Source organism: Echinococcus granulosus (assembly GCF_000524195.1).
Source record: "Echinococcus granulosus chromosome Unknown EG_S00069, whole genome shotgun sequence".
NCBI classification, from domain to species: Eukaryota; Metazoa; Platyhelminthes; class Cestoda; order Cyclophyllidea; family Taeniidae; genus Echinococcus; species Echinococcus granulosus.
The window spans coordinates 33,422-56,066 of NW_020170449.1; the positions used below are offsets into that span (position 1 = coordinate 33,422).

Below are 22,645 nucleotides of genomic sequence, written 5' to 3' on the forward strand. Positions count from 1 at the left end.
CGTGTCGCGTTGTGGTGTGAGACGCGACAATAGGGGAGGGAAGGGGGAGGTAAAAGGAAGATTGCATTTGCATGTAGAGCAAAAGTCTTCTCCTCACAAAGGTAGTGGAGATCGTAGGGAGGTGGAGATAAACGCGTAGAAATGACTCGATGCGACGGCGGTACGAGAAAGTGTCGAGAGAAGGAAACACATTGGTACAACAGGGACAATAAGGAGGGCAGGAGGGTGGGTGTCCGGGTGTGGGACTACCTACATCCGCCGACCCTTCTGCAGCTTACTGCTAATCTCCTCCTCTTGTCGCATCTCGCGTCGCCATGTCGACACCTTGTCTGTTGTGGGAAGGAAAGTGACAACAACACAATAAGACAGCTTTAATTGCGTGGATGACCATTTACAGAGGGAAAAAAACTCACCCTTGAGGGCCAGCAGAGCATTTGTTTGTGTTAGCAGTAGCTGCTCCAGACGGGATGCGTAGGCTGGAAGGATAAAAGGCAGACCTTGACGTTCCCACAAATTTCTTTCATATTTAGAGATGCGATCTCCATTTCAATCACGTATCATGCATGAATGACAGAACTGTTGCAGGAGGAGTTTTTCTGGCTATGAATATCGGTTTCATATAATCAGTAAAAATACATGAGTTTACATGCTCATGTGACTACTCTCCCCTAATAACGCAACAACGAAGACCGAAATTTATGGCTTAGCAAACAAACGGTAAGTGTAAACAAAAGTACGACATGAAGCGAAAAAAAGAAGCTAAAGTTCAAAAGGCCAAGAGACAGATTTTCGAGATCAACCTGAAAATCAGCAATTAAACATTGAAGCCGAAATTTGTCCCACTTTTTAAATCATGCGTTCCGATTAGGTGTTTCTGAGCTGTTGCACAGTCGTGTTATTGCGACAATTCTGCCTCACTTTCAAACTTGGAGGCGGGCAAAGCCATTCGAAATTTAAAGCAAGGACACAATGGCAACCAAAGCAAAATCAACACCTTGATTGTCATTTCAAGCATGCCTTTCGGTTATACTAGAAGCAGGTATTGCGCATATTCCACAGGCAAAACAGTAGTGCCAGGACCAAAGTGATCAATTCTATCACTGATACTTGAATTCATGGCTCAGCCCAACATTTCAATCACACTTTTCAGCCGAGTGCTGGATCCATAATGGCAGAAGTTATCCCGGCGGTGAATAAATGAAATATTTTCAATTTCTACTCCACTTTTAAGCCTACGTTCTTAGATGATAAAGGAGCTTGGGCCAACATCCTCAGCGTTCCAGTCATGGAGTTCGATTGAGTACCAGGCACCATTAAGATCGTAAACCGTTGAGGCGTCACCATGATTCCAACTACCCTTAAAACTCAGGCTTCAAGTAAGCTCTTCCAGAATGCTAAAATTATCAAACCCACTAATAATCAAAGCTGAGACTTGTAGCTTAAGAGTCATTCCTACCAATCCTTCCGAGACGACTTCAATGAAAGTAATCTCGATTGGATTTATTTGAGGTTGCGTTTAAATTCTGCCACGTTTTCAACTTCAGCTTTCATTAAAATGCCTTTTAGAGTGTAGAGACCTAAGCAGATCGCGGTTTTAAAACAAGTGATAAGCTCTGCCTTCACCATGAGGTCAACCAGGATTTTTAAATGAACAAACCTACCGAAATCAAATGAATTTCACTAGCCTATTACAGCATTTCTCTCGGGCATTATTTTTTAGAGCGATTGTAAAAATATCAGCTTTTGCAAATTCTTGTGTTAAGATCGCATAGAAAGCAGAGATTGCGAGTGCTTGCTCACCTTCAACATCGTAGGGAACTTTCATCGTCTCCTTTTGCAGTCGATGATGCTCATTAGACCATTTGCTTAAATTCTGAAAGAAAAAGTATATTTGGAATGAAAAAAAAAGTTGATGCAGCACCAACAGCAAAAGTCAGCAACACAGCTGTCGCCGCCCACGCAATGACAGGTGATCAATGCGTAATTGTACCTAGGTGTGATTGTTGAGTCAAAAGTGCTTCCAACAACCACAAACAATCCAGTGCTGCCGAATCAGCTGCATCAGATTTAATCAACTCGTCATGGCACAAACCCAAAGTTGATGCTCCATGTCAGAACTGACATTTCACACTGACTAGTCTAATTTTCCATGGCTGTGAAGGCACTTCATCTATCAAATAGTCAGTTTTGAAAGGAAAATAAAAACTTCCCTTCAATCCTTCCCAGCTAGTACAGCGTAGTCAACAATTCAACATAAAATTTTGACATTTTAGGTGAGGTTGATTCTGATCTTGCGGGACTTGGACTAGGGTCAAGATGAATGATAGTGAGTTGTAATGGGGACGGTAGGTACAACCGTCTCAAACTCCGTCCAACTTAGCAGAACCAAAAGATGGATTTCTCGTGTCCATCGATCCGTCAACAATGCTTAATTGCAGATTAGCTTCGACAACAGTTGGGTAGAGTTTTAAAAGTGATTCATGGTCAAACATTCATCGAATTTTTCAGGGTAAACCAGTCGCATGAAAGGCAATGAGGTGCGGAATGTGGACGGCTATGACTAGAAAATCACATTAAATCACGGACAGGCCAAAGTCTTTTGCAACAGTTTCAAATAGGAATCCTGTTCTACGAACTAAAGTAACTAAAGTCATTTAACTAAGGTCCCAATTCAACTAATCACTTAAATTTAAGTGCTAACGAACTGTGAAATGAGGTTACCTAGGTTGGTTAGAGGGAAAATAGGCTTACATTGCACAGAGCAACGTGGTCATCACAGACCTCTTCCTCTAGTTGTTCAATGTGGCGAACCACTTCGTGGAAGTTGAACAGTTCCTCGGAAACTTCGCCATCCTGAAAGAGTACACACAAACAGAAACCGGGCTACAAAATCAACTGACTGATCCGAGGTATAACGAACAAACAACTGTGAAACGCTGGGATACAAAAAACGCGTGAAGGGGGTCGTAGCTTACCGCCTGGAATGCAAATGAAAGAGTGAAGTGGGACTTAGTTTTGTGTCTTCTGACAAACGATGGAAATGAACTTATAATTGCGCGTGTTGAAAAGTTTGCGCGTTTAGCGGGTTGGCTTGCATTAGGCGAAATAAGAGAAGGGAAGAGACTTCGCTTTCAAGCGCATCTGTCACTTTGCTTAACTCTTAGACGACAAGGTTCAACGTGAATTTGTTCAACTAGATATGGCAAATCTTCGCTTGAATGTAGCAAATTTTATTAGAGATGCTAGAAACTAGACCGCTCACTTTCTAGCATCTCTAATAAAATTTGCTATCTAGTAGGAAGTGAGCGAGACAGGTTTAAAGCGTGGATTCAAGCCAAATTTGTGGCCAACTACTTCAAAAGTAACTGAATCCGGTCTGATATTCACGCTTTTACACCAGGGGAAGAAGGCCCGGGGTAGAAGCAAAGGAGTATAATTAGTGGATTTTCAAATAGCCAAAACAGAAGTAAATCACAAACCAGGATGCATGTACGCATTTTTTTTCCCGAAAAAAAAACTACGTTTCGCTCCACACCCGATTCATGTTAAGAATTTCACCACTAAAATTGTACTCCGCAAAAGCCATTCGCAAATGTGTACACAAGAGCCACCTAAACGAATATTTCACATCCAGGTTAAGCTAAATAGCATTGACTGTATCCGCTCAAGTGGTAGAAAAAGCGCCCAGAAATGAGCTAACAACGAGAAGACGCACATTGGCCGATCTGAGCATGGCGAGATCATCATCATCATCCGCATTGTCGCCATCTTCCATGGCACCGCTGCCACCACCACCGGCACTGAAACGATCGTCAGAAGCCCGGAGGGAGCCACCGTTATAGGAAGAGTAGAGTAGACTACCGGAGTCTAGCCCACCGCGCCCACCTACGCGGTTGGCCAGGAGACCGCGAGATGAGGGCATGCCCGCATAACTTCCGTCACCCATCGGCATGCCACCAGCAGTGCCACCTACAAGGAAGGCAAGGTAATATTAGCCGTCTCGTCATGCATACGCATGCACACATTAGGATAACTGTTTGGTTTACGATTAGTCGACATTGATAAGGCGCATGTCAGAGACGGGTGAAAGTGATTGGTTGAGGGGGGCTAGTCAGGCAAGCCGAAAGCAAGACCGTGGGCCAAATTTATGACCAACTAAATCATACGGCACTAGAATGGCTCTTTTTTCCCTACATTTAATTACACGGATCGTAGAAGTGTCCAACGATTTGGGTGATAGTCGGACATCATGAAATTCTCCTCGTCACTGGCCTCACACCTCTTTTGTACCTTTATAATAAGGACACCCCCTAAATCAAACGTGTCGTGCTACCATCAATGCACCATTGGCAAGCTCAATCCAAAAGGACAGCCCCACTTTCACTGGCTTAGCGCCGGCCTTAAAAGTCGTAGAAGAGCATCTACTAAGGATGAATGAGTCCTGGGACTTCGAGCTCTAAATTGTGACTAGTAATGGAGGAGCTGAAATTGTCCTTGAATAAATGTTCATGATATTGCCATCAGCGCTAAGTTATAGCCGGAAACTGGGGACATGATACACCTTATATTACGTTAGGGCAAGTTTTCCTACAGGAGACGATTGGCATACGGAATGTGCTTGATGAAGAACATCGTCCAGTCTCCAGCACTACTTCCCAACTACCTCGATGTAGTTGGCCTAACATATGGAATATCACGGCATGCATGATCTGGAACGTAGCTGAAGCCGTTCTCAAGATGACACCAGTTTGCAAGTGTCAAGAAAAATAATAGACGTCTCCTCTTTGCAAAATGCACCTATCAATGGAACTCAACCGGACTGTCATTCTAAATTTCAAGTCAACCTGTTTTGATACACCAAATCTTCCTCGACGGTACCGTAGGTGAAATCAAGAATCCGGGACCCAATCTTTCCACCTGAATGCAAGCCAGTCCAAGGTACTACGCCACTGAAACTGGGTGCAAGAGCTATTCATGAGGGTGTGCAATTAGGACGAAAAGAAGCTCAATTTCATTGTTCGACTTACGGCGCGAAGAGAAGGTGGTTAGTAGGGATGAACTACGTTTCACTCCTGGATGAATATTTTTCAAGGGGAAAAGAAGGAATTGAAAACATGTCTCACCTCTTCATGTTCATAGGAACAAAGGATTTGTTAGACTAAAGGAAAACTGAATGGGGATTATGTCATTAGTGAGCCGTGATGATGGTGGTAAAGGCAAACCCACGTGGAATGGAGGCAAGCGATGCAGTGTTGCGACTTAAACCTATTTAAAAACAAGAATGATAATGCAATTTAAACTGAGATTGCCACTGTAGAGCCATAAATAACAGACTTGCGTAGACATGAGATACCACCACTACCGCTGGTACGACAGCAATCGAATAAGCTTGTGATTCATCACTTGCATGTTATTGCTATGATAAGGGAAGGCGCGGCGGCAATGCAATTTCCCCTGTTTACAGACAAGGTAGCCGTACATGCAAAACCCTGAATCCGCGCCCAGACGCTGCCACTGCAGCTCTTCATTTGCATATTTAATTTTAGGATGTAAAGTAATGCTAACGGAAGTATTTTGAAGCTGTGGAGATGTATCCATAGGGTACACAAGAATTTGATTATAAATACCTAAAAATATATCCATCCAGCTTACCGTTAGTATTCGCCGGACCCAGTTCCTTTACACTGAAAAGAACAAAATTAAAATAGTCGCATGGAGTTCTAGATTTAAAGTGGGAAAAAAATAAGGCAAAGAAAGCAACCATTTGTCAAAAGCTTTGTACATTACCAATCCTGTGACTTTTGGTTTCAAAATAGAAAGAGCGATACAGTGAATCGTGGTAAGCTGCTCTACGCTACTTGAATGTCAAAAAGGACTCGAAGTTAATGAGTAAATTTTAACAGCTTTTGCTGACAAGTATCAACGGGCTTTCCCAATTTTCTCCTCTGTTCCTCTGTTGTGTCGTAATTTTGTCTATCTCCCGTCGTATGATTCTTGTGCAAAGTTATTTGAAACCAATAAAAGGAAGCTCATGCTCGGAAAAGGGTCTTATAAGAAACCGCATCGATGGTGTATTGGATCGTAGAACATAATTTCAGAGAGTCCATTTGGTTGAAAACAATCGTAATCAATCTGATCTAGTATGGATGTAAAGATAAATACATCATTCAAATGTTCAGGGTCCGAATCTTCTTTCGAGACGAAAAAAAAATACACTAAATCGCCCAATCCACAGCTTTGGACACAGAAAACGCAAATTAGCTGTAATTTTAGAGTCACTCATAGGGGAGGTAAGACCTACCGATCAGCATAGCGGAGGGTGTTGAGAGTGTGTTCGCAGGAGGCGATGCCGGGTGAGATCATGGCTATCATGCAGGTGCGCGAGCGGTCTCCGATGAAGGAGTCGCGTAGCACCTGGGTCAACTTGCTCGCCCGGAAGGGTGTATGCGCGCCCTTCCGACCCAGCGCCCGAATACACTCCTACAAAGTCATGAATAATACTATGCCATAGTAGAGAAAGATGAAAAATAAAAGTATTAATTAATAGGTGGATTGAATGCAAATAGAGGGAGAATGTGTGTTGGAAATGAATGGGTAAAGGAAAAGTTGAAAAATTGGATAAACGAAGGGATGAATGCTTAGACAGATGAACAGCTAAGTAAATAAAGAGGACGAAAAGACGGAAGAACTCGTTAAATCTAGAAACACGGAATGGATAGATTTGAGATGAATTAATGAATGAAGAAGCTAAAAGTTGAATTGAGGAATTGATAGATTAAAAAATTCAAAATCAAATGGAGTGTTTTTATCAATAGAAAGTATCGGTAAAAAGTATGAAGTGATCAAACAGAAAACGACGAATAAAATACTGCGCAGACTGATGTTAAAATAAGCAAATAGGAAGTTGCTTAAAGGGATAAGTAGACGAATAGACGGATGAGTGACGATGGATACCAGGATGCATAGACAAAACTCAAAGTAGACATACGATTAATTAAACCAGTTTTTTGACAAGAATGCGGGATTATGCACAAGTAGTAAAGGTAAACCTAGTGGCAAAGACATAAAGCAAATACCTTAAGAGCGAGAAGGCTCTTGTTAATTTCAGCGCCCTCCATCCGTGTGATCCTATCAGAGGAGCTGGTGTCAGCGCCCCTCTCATTGCCCGCCAAATCGATGAGGGAGAACTTGCCGAAGAGCTTATTCGTGCCCCGTCGTTTGAGGATCAACTGAAATTCAAAATCCACAAAATTTGCAACACATGCTATATCGATTTGATAAGCAAGGGTTGAAAACACTAAAACAGATGTAGAGTATTCGTGGACTGCGAATAATGGCTTATATTCACCTTTTAAGTAAGTCAATTGATCAATTTAGTAGGAGTCCTTGCTTTATACTCGAACAGCAAAACATTTGGACCGCGGTGACTGATCTTCCACTGAATTGGATTCTAGCAGCGAACCCATTGCCCTTACTGGATAAGTTGGTATTTTCTTTATTTCCAATATCTTACATCACCCACATGGACGCTAGCACACAAATCCCACAGCTAATGTTAAAGGACATGGAAGTTTGAATCCATAAACGCTTCAATTTGGTGAGAGAACCTTGCGGTAAATGTTGGAAGTGATAGTGCTAAGAACAGACTGAAACTAGCACAACAACACTCGTGGTAAGGTCTGATCATCAAACACCTTCGAGCGCGAAAAAGTCTTGTACATTGAAGAATGTAAACAAATGGTGCCACAGGAGTGCCGACGCAATTAATGGTTGTAATATGATTATGATGCAAGTCAGGGGCTACCTCATGCAACATTACATAAGACCAACGGAAAAAAACATATCACGTGTGAAACAAGCATGTACTAGAAAACAGTGAAACACCTATTACTCCAACCTTGCAGGTAAGCAGCTAAAGCAAATCATTGTAATACGGTTTTGTAATTAAGAAAGGGGTTCCCAATTTGTTGAAGTAACAAATTTGGTAGTCAATAATGGTCTCAACCATAATTACTACTTTTGTTTTTGTATTTATTGTGGAAGTAGCCAGTGATTATTCTCTTCCCAACTGATCCCTCAGAGAATTTCATTACTTTTAACCAAAAATTCTGGTGCAAAGACAATAACAATAGGTTGGTTCTTTTAATGAACGCAGTTGAGAGCTTGACTGAAAAAGTTCCGTTTTGACAGACCAGTTCAGGTTTAACAATAAGCTGGCCACCTAGGCCGTCGGATCAGAGACCGGGGTGGTGGACGTTGTCCTGGAAGCAACGAGGTGGAAGTGGTGCAAAAGTTTTTCCCGAACGACGTATGAATTAGCTGGAAGAATTAGCAACAAATACTAGTCCAACAAAGCTAAACTATTTGGATTGATTTCGCCAGTTTAACTAGACGAGATCCTGTCAGAAGAAAAGCCGATCGTCAAGAAGTCTGGTCATGGATATTTGAAAAAAACTACGCTTGCTTGACAGATATTTAATGCAGCTAACTAGGTGGAGTGGTGAGGAAGCTACCTTTTAATTGAGCAGCCAAAGATGGTAAATAGGCAGAAATGGGTCAATAAAACACTCGAAAATACCAAAAAATGTTAATTACACTAGAGAAATTTGCTGTCACATCACCTACCGAGTATTATTGACACATGAACAAAGTCCATTTCAGTCCGAAACAGAATGCTTCATAACTAATTAGTCCAAACACCAACCTGGAACACAGCGTGCGACCGACTGGAATGCTGGTTAGCCGAGGTCTGGCCGCTAGTCCTTATATCGGCTCCGTGTTTGAGGAGACGAAGGACATCTTCCACCGAGTGGACAGGCTCATGTCGCAGGCCCACCACCTGGACCTGGTTCTTTGCGTCCTCCAACACGCGCAGCTTAGCCTTCTTGTTCAGGAGATCATAGACCTTCCCACTGTATATTTCAAAGAAGGCCGCATCCACACATAGATCCTCGTGGCAGTACTTTGTTGCATTCAGGTGGAAAACATCTCGAGCTGGGTGGTGAATCAGGGTAGAAACAAAAAATGTAAACAGTTACTTAAGTTACTCAAAATCTCCAATTCCGTTTAGATTGCAGCAAAGACGATACTCTCATCCATTATTCGATAGAATTTTACCACTGCGTCAGTCGAATGCTATATTTATTGGTTTGGTGTACGAGAAGTTGGATCGTATTCAACGGATCAGAAAACAAAATAATTGGCCAATCAAGTTGCCAAAAGGCTCAGAATCCGCTTCGATTTTACCTCAGCCAAATTTCTGTAAAAGCGATGATACTAATCACGAGTGGAAGGAGGATTCGTTGAATAGGTGGACGTCGAGTTAAGTCAGGAGAAAACAAAGCATCATTCAGTCGACATTTCTGTCCAATTACGCAGCAGAGAGGGGAGAATAATTGTGCACAAACAACAAATACTGATGCACGCCCGCTCCACCCAGGAAAGACTAAATAAGACTTGGATAGGCTATCAATTTAATAAATTTTGCCGCTTTTAGTCTCCCCACGGCATAAAAGCCTCCTCTGAGTAAATAAAAGCAGAAATAGTGAGATCACTAAACTTTTTTAGTACCCAAAACTAATCAGGGACCATGCTCACATCAAAATGGGCACTTCAACGCGGTAGGAATATAAAAAAGGTAACCAAAGGTCCTTCAATAAGTAATAATCATAAATCGCATACACTGTAGACAAGAGGCAGCAGCGACGGCAGCAACCAGAAGACAATAGGGCAGGCGATAGGGCGTGTATAATTACAATGCTAACCACGATACTCACAATACAAAGCTGCCTATGACTCAACCAGGGGGTGGGGGGGGTGGAGGTGGAGGCGGAGGCTACGGGCTTTATCGCCCTAACGATCACCTATGCTGGCAACAAATCAGAAGGACCAAAGGGACTGCCAATTAGGGAACAGTAAAAGTTAGGCGTCAGCACGCCATGTGAGATAGGAAGTGCGCGCCTTAAATAGCCTTATCCAAGTATTGTAGTCACGCCTCGAAAGAAAGTGGTCCCTTTATTGTAGTAAATCTCCCGAATTTAAACCATTTTTATTTCAAAACAATTATTGTGGTGGAATACGAAATTTCAACTGTCGCCAATAGGCGTTACTGACGTTGATTTTGTCCCATCATAACCTACCCACTGATTTGATGTGTATGCTTCCCCACAAACACCTTGACAAAGCGATTCCCACTCCGCCTTCACTGTTGTCTCGGCTCCATAACGGAGCGCCCATTATGAAGATGTCAAAATGGGTGTTTTAACTCATCCATAGATTGATGACAAAAGCATTTCAAAGATGTTAAACTCCATTTCGATTTCCCAAAGTCGTGTGATCAGTGGGACTCATCAACGCAGTAGCTAATCAACACCCGAAACGTCGACAAGAGAGGTGTTTTGAGAGTCGAAGGCATAGCGAACGAACGTATAGCTTGTTGGTGGTTGCGTACCGACGGGCGATTCCAATCTCAATTAAAAGCGGGCTTCGTAGAATACATGAGTAGAATTAATTGCGAAATTTGATACGATGACCACGTCAAAGGCATGAAACTGGCAAAACTTATATAGGCACTAGCCGAATAAGATGTGTTATAAGCCAAACGTTCATTAACCGAATGAACGCAAAACGGAATTCTGGAACTTTAAAGAGTGAGGCATAAAATACTTTGAAATAGGTATGCTTCAAGGCGCATTTCAAACAAAAAAATTTCTACCGGCAAGCGCATAGATGCCATTGGAGCAGTCTTGCAAGCCCCTCCCATGGAATTCCCCACCCATCGTGTGCGTTTTGCCCGATCCTGTCTGCCCGTAAGCGAAACACGTTGCCATTCCACGCTCAAATATGCTCTGCACCAGTGGCTGCGCTGTGTATCTGTAGACCTAGCCAGACAGGTAAAAAGACACTTATACAGCTACTAGTAAGGGAGACGAGGTAAGGTGTAACGGTTCGCCTACCAGTGCGTTGTCAGCATTCTCGTCAAATGCATAGTCAAATCGGAAGGATTGGTTCTCCAAGTACTTGGTCAGGTCAACTTTGGTTTTGGGTTCATGTACAAGAATCTGCTGCTTGTTCGGTATGGTAATGACATCAATCTCCTTGCGGCCAAGCTCTAAAAAGGAAACAGAGAAGCAAGTAGTCACATATGCAATACACACAAACAGAAACATTAAGGTGTGAGCAGTAAAAGAAGTAAACCAACCCTTCTTGTTCATGGGACGCTTGCGAACACACACGCAAATCTGGTGGCATTCAATCTCATCGGTTATGGTGAGCGGTCGGTAGTCCAGGGTCTCCTGATACTCCCTGATCATCATAAGAAACTCGTAGCTCGGACTGTTTGGATCGACGTCAGGCTGCTCTCGGGCGGCCCGCTGAGCAGCCCTACGCTCCTCCCGACGCTGCTGAATTCGTTCGATCTCCTTCACCACGTTTGACTTGCGAGAGCTAATGCCACTAGTCGCCAATGGAGTGTTCGATGGCCCCGACTGGCTGCTTGCCAAGGCACCTCGCGCTAAACGGGCAGTGAGAGGGAATATTACCCTTGTTACTCAAAGCGTCCGCAAGCAAAAATTAATCGAAAATATGTAGCAAAATCCGCAATGGACATCAAACGTTTCGTGAAAAATTGTGAGATTGCACTTGAATCAGTCGAATACATCAAAACCGTGAACGAACGAACCTCAATGGTCTAAAATCATTCGAATGCTCCAAGAAGACGGAGGTAAGCCAGATAGATGGCAAGATAGACTTTAGGTAATGAATGAGTTGGAGAGAAATTTGCTGCAGGAATAAAGTCCTTTTCAAGCTTTTTATATTAAATTATCTTTTCCACTGCGATGTGATTCACAATGCGGTCATTGTAAACCATCGTTCAGGCCTTAGCATAATGTTTTATGCATTTTCGCAACACAGTAGGCATAAAATACAAGGAGACCTATCGAAATTTGTCCGTTGTATCATAAGACAGGCATTTTAGTGGAAGTACATTCAACTACTACGTAAGGAAGTGATGGATAAGGATGGTAGGAAAGGCTAACATCGTGGAAACTTTTAACAACTTTAAACTATGGTCAAGGGAGGCTTAGTTGAACGAGTCCAACCCGTGGAAAAGCTAAACAACTGATGGACTTCGAGAATTTAAAACTTTTGCATTTTTTGAATTAAAAAACAGCATTACAATTTGGAAGATTCTGCCAGAATTCACAGTAAACAAATGTTGCCAGCACAATCGGGATAAAAATTGTCGCATCATCCTGGTCCCTCTCGCATGTTTTTAAGACATCCTTCCGCGGCTATGACGCTCAAAACTTCCGCCTCTAGAGAAATCCTACCGATATTTACGGGAAGTAACGGTTTCACCGAAATCATCATTCCTTCCTCCATGTCATCGATGAAGAGTATGGAAATGCAACAGATGGGAGCACACCAACCTACCACCACTGCGTCGGGCCAAGTCTTGCTTGGTGTTAGGCATGGGCCCGAGCATATCCCTTGACTCCGGATAATTACGGATGTTGGTCTGATGGGGGTCCTCCCAATCCTGGCGATCATCCTGGCCTCCAGCACTGCCACAAGCCCCATCATCTCCGTCATAATCAACCTCTTCACGCAACGTCAGATCGTCACAGGCACGCTCGTCGAATTGATCAAAGTCGGTGAGTCGACTGGCCGTGGTACTGGTGACGATGTCGGCGTCTGTATCCATGGCCTCATTGACGCGCTGCGAGGACGAGGAGTGCTGTGAGAGGGCTACAAAGTAAGGGAACATCGAATTGCCTTGTGAGACATTTGGAAAGGTCTTAAATATATCGTTGCAGGTGTGCGTACAGATGTGTAAGAGAACAATGTAGAAGGCTGCGAGTCGCTTGGCAACACCGCGGCTTACTTGTTAATGGCAAGGTCAAGTATTTTTCCTTTATATAGTGAAAGAAATTCTTAGCATATACAACCGTGTATCTACCTGACAAATGAGTCTTTGCCATTCGACCGGTCTTGAGATCAGCTATTCGCCAAGGCGATTGTATAATCTAAGGCGAACAGTCTAAAAGCAGTATTCCATCGTGCAGGAATGTCACTTATTCGTTCAGTATGAAACATCTGATTTCCTAAGTTTTAGAATTGGTACTTAGAGAAGTCAATAGACAGTCGATCACTTTAAATCAGCTGTAGAGGAAGAGAGCTGATAAGTTCACCTCCGATTGCTTGTGAGTCAGCAGTCAGCGAGGTTTGACGTTGTTTCCATTCCACCAACATTATTGTACCGTTGAACGGCTGGGAGGAGTAGACTCCATTCCTCGAACGAAATAAGCAGAAAAAAAATCGCCACAATGACCTCCTTTCTTCGTTGTCACAATATGACAATAACTCTCTCCCCCCTTTTAACCTGATTTCATATTTAATGACTACTTGCACGTCACAAGGCCCTAATCTAAGCACGTTACTATGAGTAAATCGGCATCTTATGCAACGAGATTTACTCAAGGCAAAAAGAATATCACATAAACGTTTACATTATAGAGACTTAATGTAAAAATGACCCCAGCCAATTAGCTTTAATGATCCACTGATTACCATATTACTAAATGAACGCTTTTATGTTATTGTAAATTAGGGATTGAATATAACGGAAAAGGATTCGATACGGATGAAAATTATTTTAACATGTAACTCGAGTATTGGTGGAGTGGTATCCACATCGAAAACTTAGCTATATGTCATCAGATAAGATTATACGTTTTAACCTCTTTGTTGACTTAATTTCATAATAAATTTCACAGGGAAAAAAACATTGCTGTCAAGCACTTTACTAGTCATTTTACAATTAAATTAATGCAAGGATATACGATGTCACTTGCTTATTCATGTATATCAAAAAGGTGAAAAGTACGAAAGGTGACACCTTGGCAAACAATGTGGAATATCAAACTAAGAGCTCTGAGAAGACCTCGACTTTCATACCAGTTGAATATGGTAGTGAAGAAAGTAAGTATTTTAGATATACCTAAAGTGATGAGCCACATCCAAATGATATCAAAAAGTCGCACACCCAGAGCATTAAAAAATTCAGATTTGCATAATTCAAGTTCGATTGACACGCATTCTAGCACAGAGATGAATTGGCATCTGTAAATAGCGCAAGCACAAACGAAGCTTTACACTCGAAAATGACGCAATTAGCCGAAAATCGAGGCCATAGGATTGTGGATGTGAGGGATTAAAAGTATTTGCATACATGAAACCAGGTGGCTCAGCTTGCCAATTGCTAAGACAGTGTTGTTTCCCTTCGCACCTAGAGTGATTCACGACAGTTCCCGATTAAGTTAATTGAATGAACTCTTTCAGTCTGCTACCAGAGCAATTCGAATGCCTCATTAAAATGAACTTTTCAGGAATCGAACATGCAGCTTTAACGTCAAGGCAAATCACAGCGATTGAAATTCAAGCGAGATTAAGCAAAATAGTGCTTTTTTAAACTATGAAGTAGTACTGTGAATTATCTAATTCCTCTGCAATTGGAGGGGTACAGCAACGTATGGAGTCCGATTAGAGGAAGCTGTACACTCAAGGGTAAGTCCTTGGGACTCTAAAATACAAAATACTCTAATTTTCGACGGTTACATTAAAACCAAACTTGAGGTGGTGCATTCTTGAAAAAAAAATTCAATAACATTGTAGCGGTGATTTTACTTCCAATTACCCATTTGGTTACGTGGTCCTTTTCAGCTTCTCGCGATTCAGGCCAAGGTGTAATGGCACGAAGCCAATCAACGTCACCTAAGCTACTGGATTAGCCCTTCTAAACATCTTCAATGAGGCTACTTTCGGACACGTATACGTTACAGTGGTCCTCAGGAATAGCTCGAGCAACACATTGGTGGCAACGTTGGGGAACGCAAGCCAGAAAACAACAGTCCTTATTTCGATAACTGTATAAGACGTTAAAAATTCACAGAAGATAGACTTCTGCTGTAGGTAGCTGAAACCACGGATACTCAACCGAAAGGCTATCAAAATTAAATCAACCTTTGCAAATACTGCAACCTTTAATTATACACACTTGACAGTTAAGGAGATCAAATTCTAACAAAAATTTCTTATAACATCTAACAATAAAAAGCAAATATGAAGTCTGACCGGAGCATCCAATGCAAGAGAGTGATCCAGGTCGTTGAACAGCATTAGAACAACATTTACTTAGAAGAGGTAGGAAAGAAGGATGCAGATAGACTATTAGGTTAATTGTATTGGATGGTTTAACCTTTAGGCAAATATTCTTACACAAAACGACCGAAACACGAAACACACTCATTGTAGAGCAACATCCAACCATCAACAACACATGTCAAACACACCTCTAATGTTTCATTCACAATCAGGCCTATCTTTAAATTCTAAAGCCTTTCTGCAGCAATAGGAAATCATCGTAAGATCATTTTTTCGCATGGGTAGCTACAATACACTCAACTATCCTAATGGCCGGAGTAGAAAAGTGTAGTGTCGAGGATGTCACTCAAAAAAGATGTTTGTTTTCATTGCACATTCGACTACGCCAACCTTCCCCCCCTTCAATCCTCCGCGGATTCGACCTACATGCTGTTGGGCATAAGGTTCTGCACATGCCACCTGTACTACCAATCTCCCCTGTCTTCTGCAAATTGACAGTGCAAATGTTTCCGAGCTCTTTTACTCTATGATGCTTTCAGTAGTAGCCCAGACACACCTCACGAAATTAAACATTCCCTACATTACAATGCAAGAGGAAACTACAAGACTCACAGATATCAGTGGCAATGGAGTGCTGGGTAGTGTCAGAGTCGCCGTTTCGTGTCGGTTGGGGAGTTACATCCTCGGGAAGGTTCAAGAGGGTGCTGGAGGTGGCGTTGGCACGTGCCCTCGTTATGCGCGTCGACGGGGCGGGCAGGCGGGATGCACGGTACTGCCGAGCTCCCGCTCCACTCTGATTGGCTGATGTTGTTGCTGCGGCGGCGGTGGTGAGTCCGCTAGGGGTGGAGCTCTGCGTGACCTTACGCTGCGGAGGCGGCTGATTAGTCATGATGGTCTCATTGGCGGGTCGCTCCTTTAACGCCGTAGTGGTATCCACAGCCGGCTGAAATGTCAAGCAGCCACTTGCACACACACGTCCCGATTGCTCCAAAACAAAATTTATCTCTCCGAAACGATACGCCAAGATCCAAACATACTCCATTAACATCTGAACGGAGTGTTTATCCACTTCCCTTCTTCAGTATCGTGCAAAGTATAGGATTCCAATGAAGTCCCTCTACCAGGTTTTTTGGAGAAAAAATCATCTTAAAAGTGTAGCTGTTCTATAAAAAACTTTAAGTAAAGTTACTTAGTAGATGGCAGAATCGGCTTTCATCCAGACCACATTTAGCCCCTCCGTTCATTCAGTCCTCATGTTGCCTTACTATTTATCTTATTCCTCTCTCAGGAAAAGCGTAAGCTTTCAAGACTTTGGTTCATTATTAGTTATGCTGCAAATTTAAATCAAATAAGTGGGTGTCTAAAGGCGACGCAGGTTCCCGTTTTTTGTCTCACACGTCCCCTTTTCTTCACTGTGCAAAAAGTATTGAATATCTACAAACCTTTCATCCTCTTACCATCTCATTCTTCTATATTCGACCTTTTCTTTGTCTCTCAGTAAAAACTACACTTACAGAGGACTTTTGTTATACACAAAATTAATTTGAAGACTGCATCAATGACACTCAAGAAATGCGTCCAACATTTAATACTTTGAAGTGAACAGTCAAGTTCCTAGTTAGGTACAAAGGAGACTAAACTAGGACAGCTTTGTATGCAGAACCTAAGTTATTTCCTCAATGATAAATAAACACGTAATGCAGCAACCAAACGAACTGAACATTTTTCCCAGTAAAAAGCCACAAACATCAACTAATGAGTTCCTTAGATTCGTTGGCTATCCACCTAACAGGATTCTGGCGTAACAAGTAGAGGCAAGCCTCAATGCCATCACAGTGCAACGAAGTGCCAGAACTCCCATAAACACTTGCCAAATTAAGGTGGAATTTTAGCTGATCATCGATAGCGTGGGAAACCGTTTATGAACTAAAAAGATGTCAAACTGCCGGGTTGCATTTTAATTAACCGCCTTGCACAATTAATGCCGCTTAATTTACTGTATACTGTAATAGAAACTAGCACATCCCCAAATGTGGCATTACTAGGGTGCAAAAATGATAAATATGTGTAAAAGGATGAACTCACATCGTAGGATCGAAGTGAGGGATTCAGTCTAAATATGGCAGACATGTCGATCTAAAATGCAGTGAAGACTAAAATGGTAAATCAAGTGTGTGTAACTTAAGACAGTCAAGTAATAGCAGCCCAGTCCTGGAATGAACTGAAAACTAGCAAACAATTAGATAAAATGTGCTTCCTTTTGTTCCAAAGAGAAACGATTAAAGTACGGCCTCAATGGTATACTTTTCTTGGCGAAAATCAAGCAGACACGTTTGACGTCCCTTGATGACACAGAAGCACACTGATAGGGCGCAGCTTTTTATGGTCCCTTGACCTCATGTTCAAGAAATGCCTCCATGTGTCGCAATTATCGTCTGTTTAAACATGCGAAAAGTGGCATAAAAGTTCTCGACTTATTTGCGTAAGAGAGATTTGCCTCAAAAAAGGCAAAACAATCACATGATTGCATTTCCACGCACTTCTTAAACTAAACATTGTGTTTCGGTTTACGTTGGAAGTAGATCCGTAAAGACTCTGATAAAATGGATGGACACTCATTCGATCGTCAGTACGAAGCCTTTGATGTCGATACTGCCTTGCTATTGGCCTCATTGCACGCCAGTGTCATCATTCAGAGCATACGTTACGGTTCCTACCAGTTTTTCAAATATAACCGAAGTAGTGTAGCGCAGTATTTGACGGACATCGGCTTGTCAATGAAGCAGTGATGGTTCGAGAGACCTCGTTCTAATTGGCAACCAAACTCCTACAAATGAGCCAGCTACAACAGAGCACTAGGCGAGTAAAATCAAGTGAGCGGTAAATCCCGAAGTTTACGCGATTTAACAGCAAAGATAACGTAAACTCTGCTACCTAAATACTTGAAAAAGTTGAGATGAAGACAGGAAAAATTCAATTCTCGCAGTACAGAAACCTATTTATGGACTGCTTCCTCATAAAGAAATTTCAAACTACTTTACCTCTTTTCCCTTCGCCTCTCCGCGTTCATACCACTCAACGGTCACTGCTTTGCGCTCCTGATTCACCCCACTAATAATGGCAGAGTGAATTCGGCCTAAAACGAGAAGGAATATCTCAAGGTTTAACACTATTTAACAGAATTTTTAACCCCTTCCGTGTCTACTCAATACATCTAATTTCACGCTTATTATCGTAGATAAAAACTGACCATATGTGCGCAATAGCTTAAATCATGGACAGCATTCAATCCCTGAAAAAGTGCAGTTTGGCGAAGTAAATGGCCGTATTTGTGAAAAGATACCATTTTCAGGAATGATGATGTGCACGGATAAACACTGCTATTCTGTGATGCCGAGTGGACAAGAACTGAGGACCTCATATTGTTCCAGTGTGGAATGCACAAGATCCTACTCGTATAATAAATTAGGCCACGAGACGCCACATATTCCTGGTGCACATTCAAGGCACCAGGCAGCGAATATGGAACCGATAACCTATACTACTGTCATTGTTTAGTTAGCAAATAATCACATCCTAAGCAAGCCTCGACTTTGGGATGTCAAGTGCTAACTACCAAGCCTACAAACAGTAAATTGTGTATTTTATTTGCTTGACGCAAAATCCAACGCACAAAGTAACTCATTTAAAACCAAAGTGGACCTCCTAGAGCACAACTAAGGCAACAAATAAACGGGAATAAGACTTCCAAATGGACAATGTACAGGTGCACATCTACATAACTCCAAAAACATTCACTAGCATAACTCGATGAAATGACATCAAGTTCCGAGATTCGAACAATTAAAGGAAAAATAACGCCAAAGATAACAGCCAAAATGTTCCCGAAAACAGGCTTCGGAGCAAAACCAAGACGAAATGCTTAAGTCCGAATAAAAATAGGCAGGAAACATTCCTCACATTGAACGCATAAACATTGTTACTCTGAAATACTAGTTTATGCAAAAACAGTGCCTCGAAGACTAAAATGCCGCTTTACTCCCGAGCGGCAACCAATTTTCGTAGCCCTGAGAATTAAGAAGACTAGAAATGACTGCCTAATGAAGTGTACGTTTATAATACATACACGAGCCTAAGAGGCAAACAGTTCCTCTTACCATCTGTCCTTTCAATATCCACATTGATACCTATTGCCAGCGCAGAGGCATCGTACCCTGCCATTGTTAAAAAGTAACAGCCACAAGTATTTAACGAGTGTGTGTCATTTAAATGACTAAGAGACCCATTAAAACACTCCTAGGAGGCCGCATGTTCCCATGACAACATTAGTTAGTTAAATTGGTAAATCTGTATTACCCCTATCTAAATTAGCAACTTTATTCTTACTATTTAAAAGTGGAATTTTCATGCTGCATGATTCCAATAATAATGCTCTTTGTTCTAGACTCCTTTACAATTAAAAATTCTTCATTCAGAACTTAATTATTTTACGTTTCTGACTTATTCATATTTTAAATTTATTTTTGCCTTAGCGCGTTAATTATCAAGCCTTACCTCGTTACTTATAACCATTCCTGGTCCTCTAATAATTTCACGTTGGTTTTCTTATGCTCCAGACGTTACAATGATCGAAAAGGCGCTCCATGAAGCTACTTCCGTGTACACCAGTCTCTACTATTAGCCCTTACTGAAATACTTTCCAGTGGCATAATTGTAGCATCCCGAGACTTCCCTGAAGACGAAAGAAGACACAATACTTGGGCAGAATATATATATTCAGCACAGAGGTGTTTGGGCTGCTGACATGGCCGGAAAGGCCAGCCCACCTAGCGCGGTACAAGAAGGCAAATTCAAAAGTGCAAAAGTGGCGCCTCGCCAATACCGAGGGATAAACCACCATTGTATTACATAGCCTCTCTCCTCTTTTGAGCGTTGTCCCCGGCGCTCCTGAAGGTCAACCTCCCTTGTCAGCCATTACAACGTAGTCGGTGCTGTAAAGATACACCCGCTATCCGACCGTGTCAGTCACCAAATTAGCGTGCAACTGAGATAATTGACCTCAGCGTCACTGATCCCTCTTGGCAACTTAACTGGGTCTGGAGTTCCGTCCGGTTTGGAAACTTGATTCAAGAATGGGGAATTGTGCTGGCCATTAGGCCTGTCCATAGATAGATGAAGGAACACTGGCAGATCCATAAGAGTGTAGTGCTTCTGTTCCTCCTTGCCACGTTGTTCCCACTTTGAACGTTAGGGAAAGTTTTTAACGAAACTTCCAGATGGTTTACGGCTACCGTCACTTCAGTTGTTAATAGCTTTTCTGCAGAACACAGGGCTGAGATAGATGCTGAAGGTAGACGTCAACTTCAACCCTTCTACTAGGAATCACCGCCATTCTCCCATCCGTAGCATATGTCCTTCATGCGCTCCGCTGAGGTTCATTACGCAGCAGTGAAAATCAGGATACATAACCTTTATGATAGGGTTCGCTTTTCGCTGTCACTAATGTGGCGTCCCGAGACTTCCCTGAAGATGAAAGAATGCACAATACTCTGGCAGAATATGTATCCAGCACAAAGAAGATGTTTGAGCTACTGTCATGGCCCGAAGGCCAGCCCACCCAGCTAGGCACATGAAGGCAAATTCAAAAGTACAAAAGTGGCCCCTCACCAATACCGAGGGATACAACTTGGCGAAAATTCAGTTTACCACTCTTAGATTTCTTGCATCCAGTATTCTGTGTCAGGCATCACAACGTTCGTGGTGCCTTAAAATCCACCCGCAAACCAAGAACAGCAAGCATATAATGTTCCTGCACGTGAGGAGGCATTTGATTCAGACGTTACTTATGTATCTCGTTAATTTCATTGCTTATGCAATTTCGTTCTGTCTGTAAACTGCACTAGAGAGAGACTAATGCACGGGTTTCATGCTTTCCGAGGCGGAATGGTGCACTACAACTGTGGCAACTCTTACTGTCAATCGCTGGACGTAAGCACACTGCTTCTAAGGCGAAACCTGTTATAAAAGTAGAAATATAAAATAATTTTACGCAACTATTATTCTACACCTATTTCCTCTATCCACTTTGCCCTCATCTCAGTGCTACCAAGCCATCTATCTCGGTCCCACTCAGCTAGGGGAGACCCAGCGTTAGTGATGTCTGTTCACCTAACTGCCACCATAATATAGGTGGCATTGACAGCTCCATGATGGACCCTTGCAAGTGGTTCAAGTCTGGTGTCACGTGGGTTGTCAATAGGGAGGCAAAGTTGGGATTGCCGCTAAGGAATTCAGTCCTCCTCAGCTAAGATCCCTCCTCCCTATCATAAAGGTTTTGTATTCGGTCGTGCCCCTTTGGACCGGACTCGCTTACAGATGTCGTTAATGTGGCGTCCTGAGTCTTGGCTAGAGCTGTAACTAGCCAATGGTAGTATTTTAAAATCCACACTACTAAAGTACAAGAATGCTTGATAGGCATTAACACGGCTTTTAGGTCATGACCGCAGAGCGTAAGTACAACCTGGGGCGACCGCAGTCCCCCCGCGGTTAAACATACACTTCAATAAATGGTAGTTTTAAACAATCATATAGATCCGGAATCATGCACGGATATAGGGACAAGGTAACTATTTTGAACTAGTAGTTTTCACCTCTATTTATCTCAGCGTGACTTTATGCTACTTCATGCCTACTTAAATGGCTTCAGCTACCCAGAAAGTAGGTTTGACAATTCCAGCATCTTGGTTCCTTACCCACTTGGTTACTAACTCGTTCAAGTGGCATATTTTAAGATTCACAAAGCTTTTGGAGATACTTTTAGGCAAACATCAATTGTCTCCTAGGCAGTAGTGATGTACTTGGTGCGGTAAAAAGCCTTACCTGATTGCCTGTCTCACCGAGTTTGGATCTTCCTGCATTCTTGCCATATAAACGAACCAAATCTTGAATTCTCCAATTACATACACGCAAAACGGTCAGAACCGACCCCCCAACCTTCGGCCTGCTTCAAACTCACATCCCTTGAGACCGGCATCCCTCCCGGAACCCTCCCATTGTTGTCAAAAGCCTTCCCTTCATTTCCCACCTCTCAGCTCCAAACTTGTACAATACTTCAAAAGTAGCCTGAAAACCAAATTACACCACTTCCCATAGAAGATAGCAAGGCTGTTGTTTGCAAAACGGTATAAATGCAAAGCCTTCTTATAAAATTCGTCGTCATAGAAAAAAGATAGGGAAAGGGGGAAGTACAATACCATACGCAAATGCCTGTCACACAGCACAAGCAACAGTTAGGGCGCTCGTTGTACAAAAAGGAAGAGAGAGCCAGAACGGTACAAATGCTCATCGCAGTGTTAGGTGTAGCAATAGCAGTGGCAGAAGTATTAACGGTGGTAATACTAGCACTTGTAGTAAAATGTTAGAAAACTTCGCGTATAAATGGACTGGTGAAAAAAATGCGTGCATGTCGGTAGCAAAAAAA

The 22,645-nt window shown here is 42.4% G+C and overlaps 1 protein-coding gene across 1 annotated transcript; it reads right to left on the reverse strand. All coding sequences in view use genetic code 11, as the record gives it.

Annotated features, from left to right (window-relative positions):
• Positions 1–249: 249 nt before the first annotated feature.
• EGR_07064 (Kinesin-like protein KIF2A) lies at positions 250–19,386 on the reverse strand (the record flags this gene model as incomplete). The annotated part of the gene is made up of 18 exons (XM_024496313.1): positions 250–329; positions 414–476; positions 1,801–1,873; positions 2,752–2,853; positions 3,716–3,969; positions 5,227–5,265; positions 5,653–5,684; positions 6,302–6,480; positions 7,077–7,229; positions 8,705–8,994; positions 10,715–10,880; positions 10,956–11,110; positions 11,201–11,512; positions 12,436–12,750; positions 15,778–16,108; positions 17,251–17,301; positions 18,207–18,301; positions 19,323–19,386. The coding sequence occupies 18 exons, from the start codon at positions 19,384–19,386 to the stop codon at positions 250–252; spliced, it is 2,754 nt and encodes a 917-aa protein (XP_024349240.1).
• Positions 19,387–22,645: the final 3,259 nt, after the last annotated feature.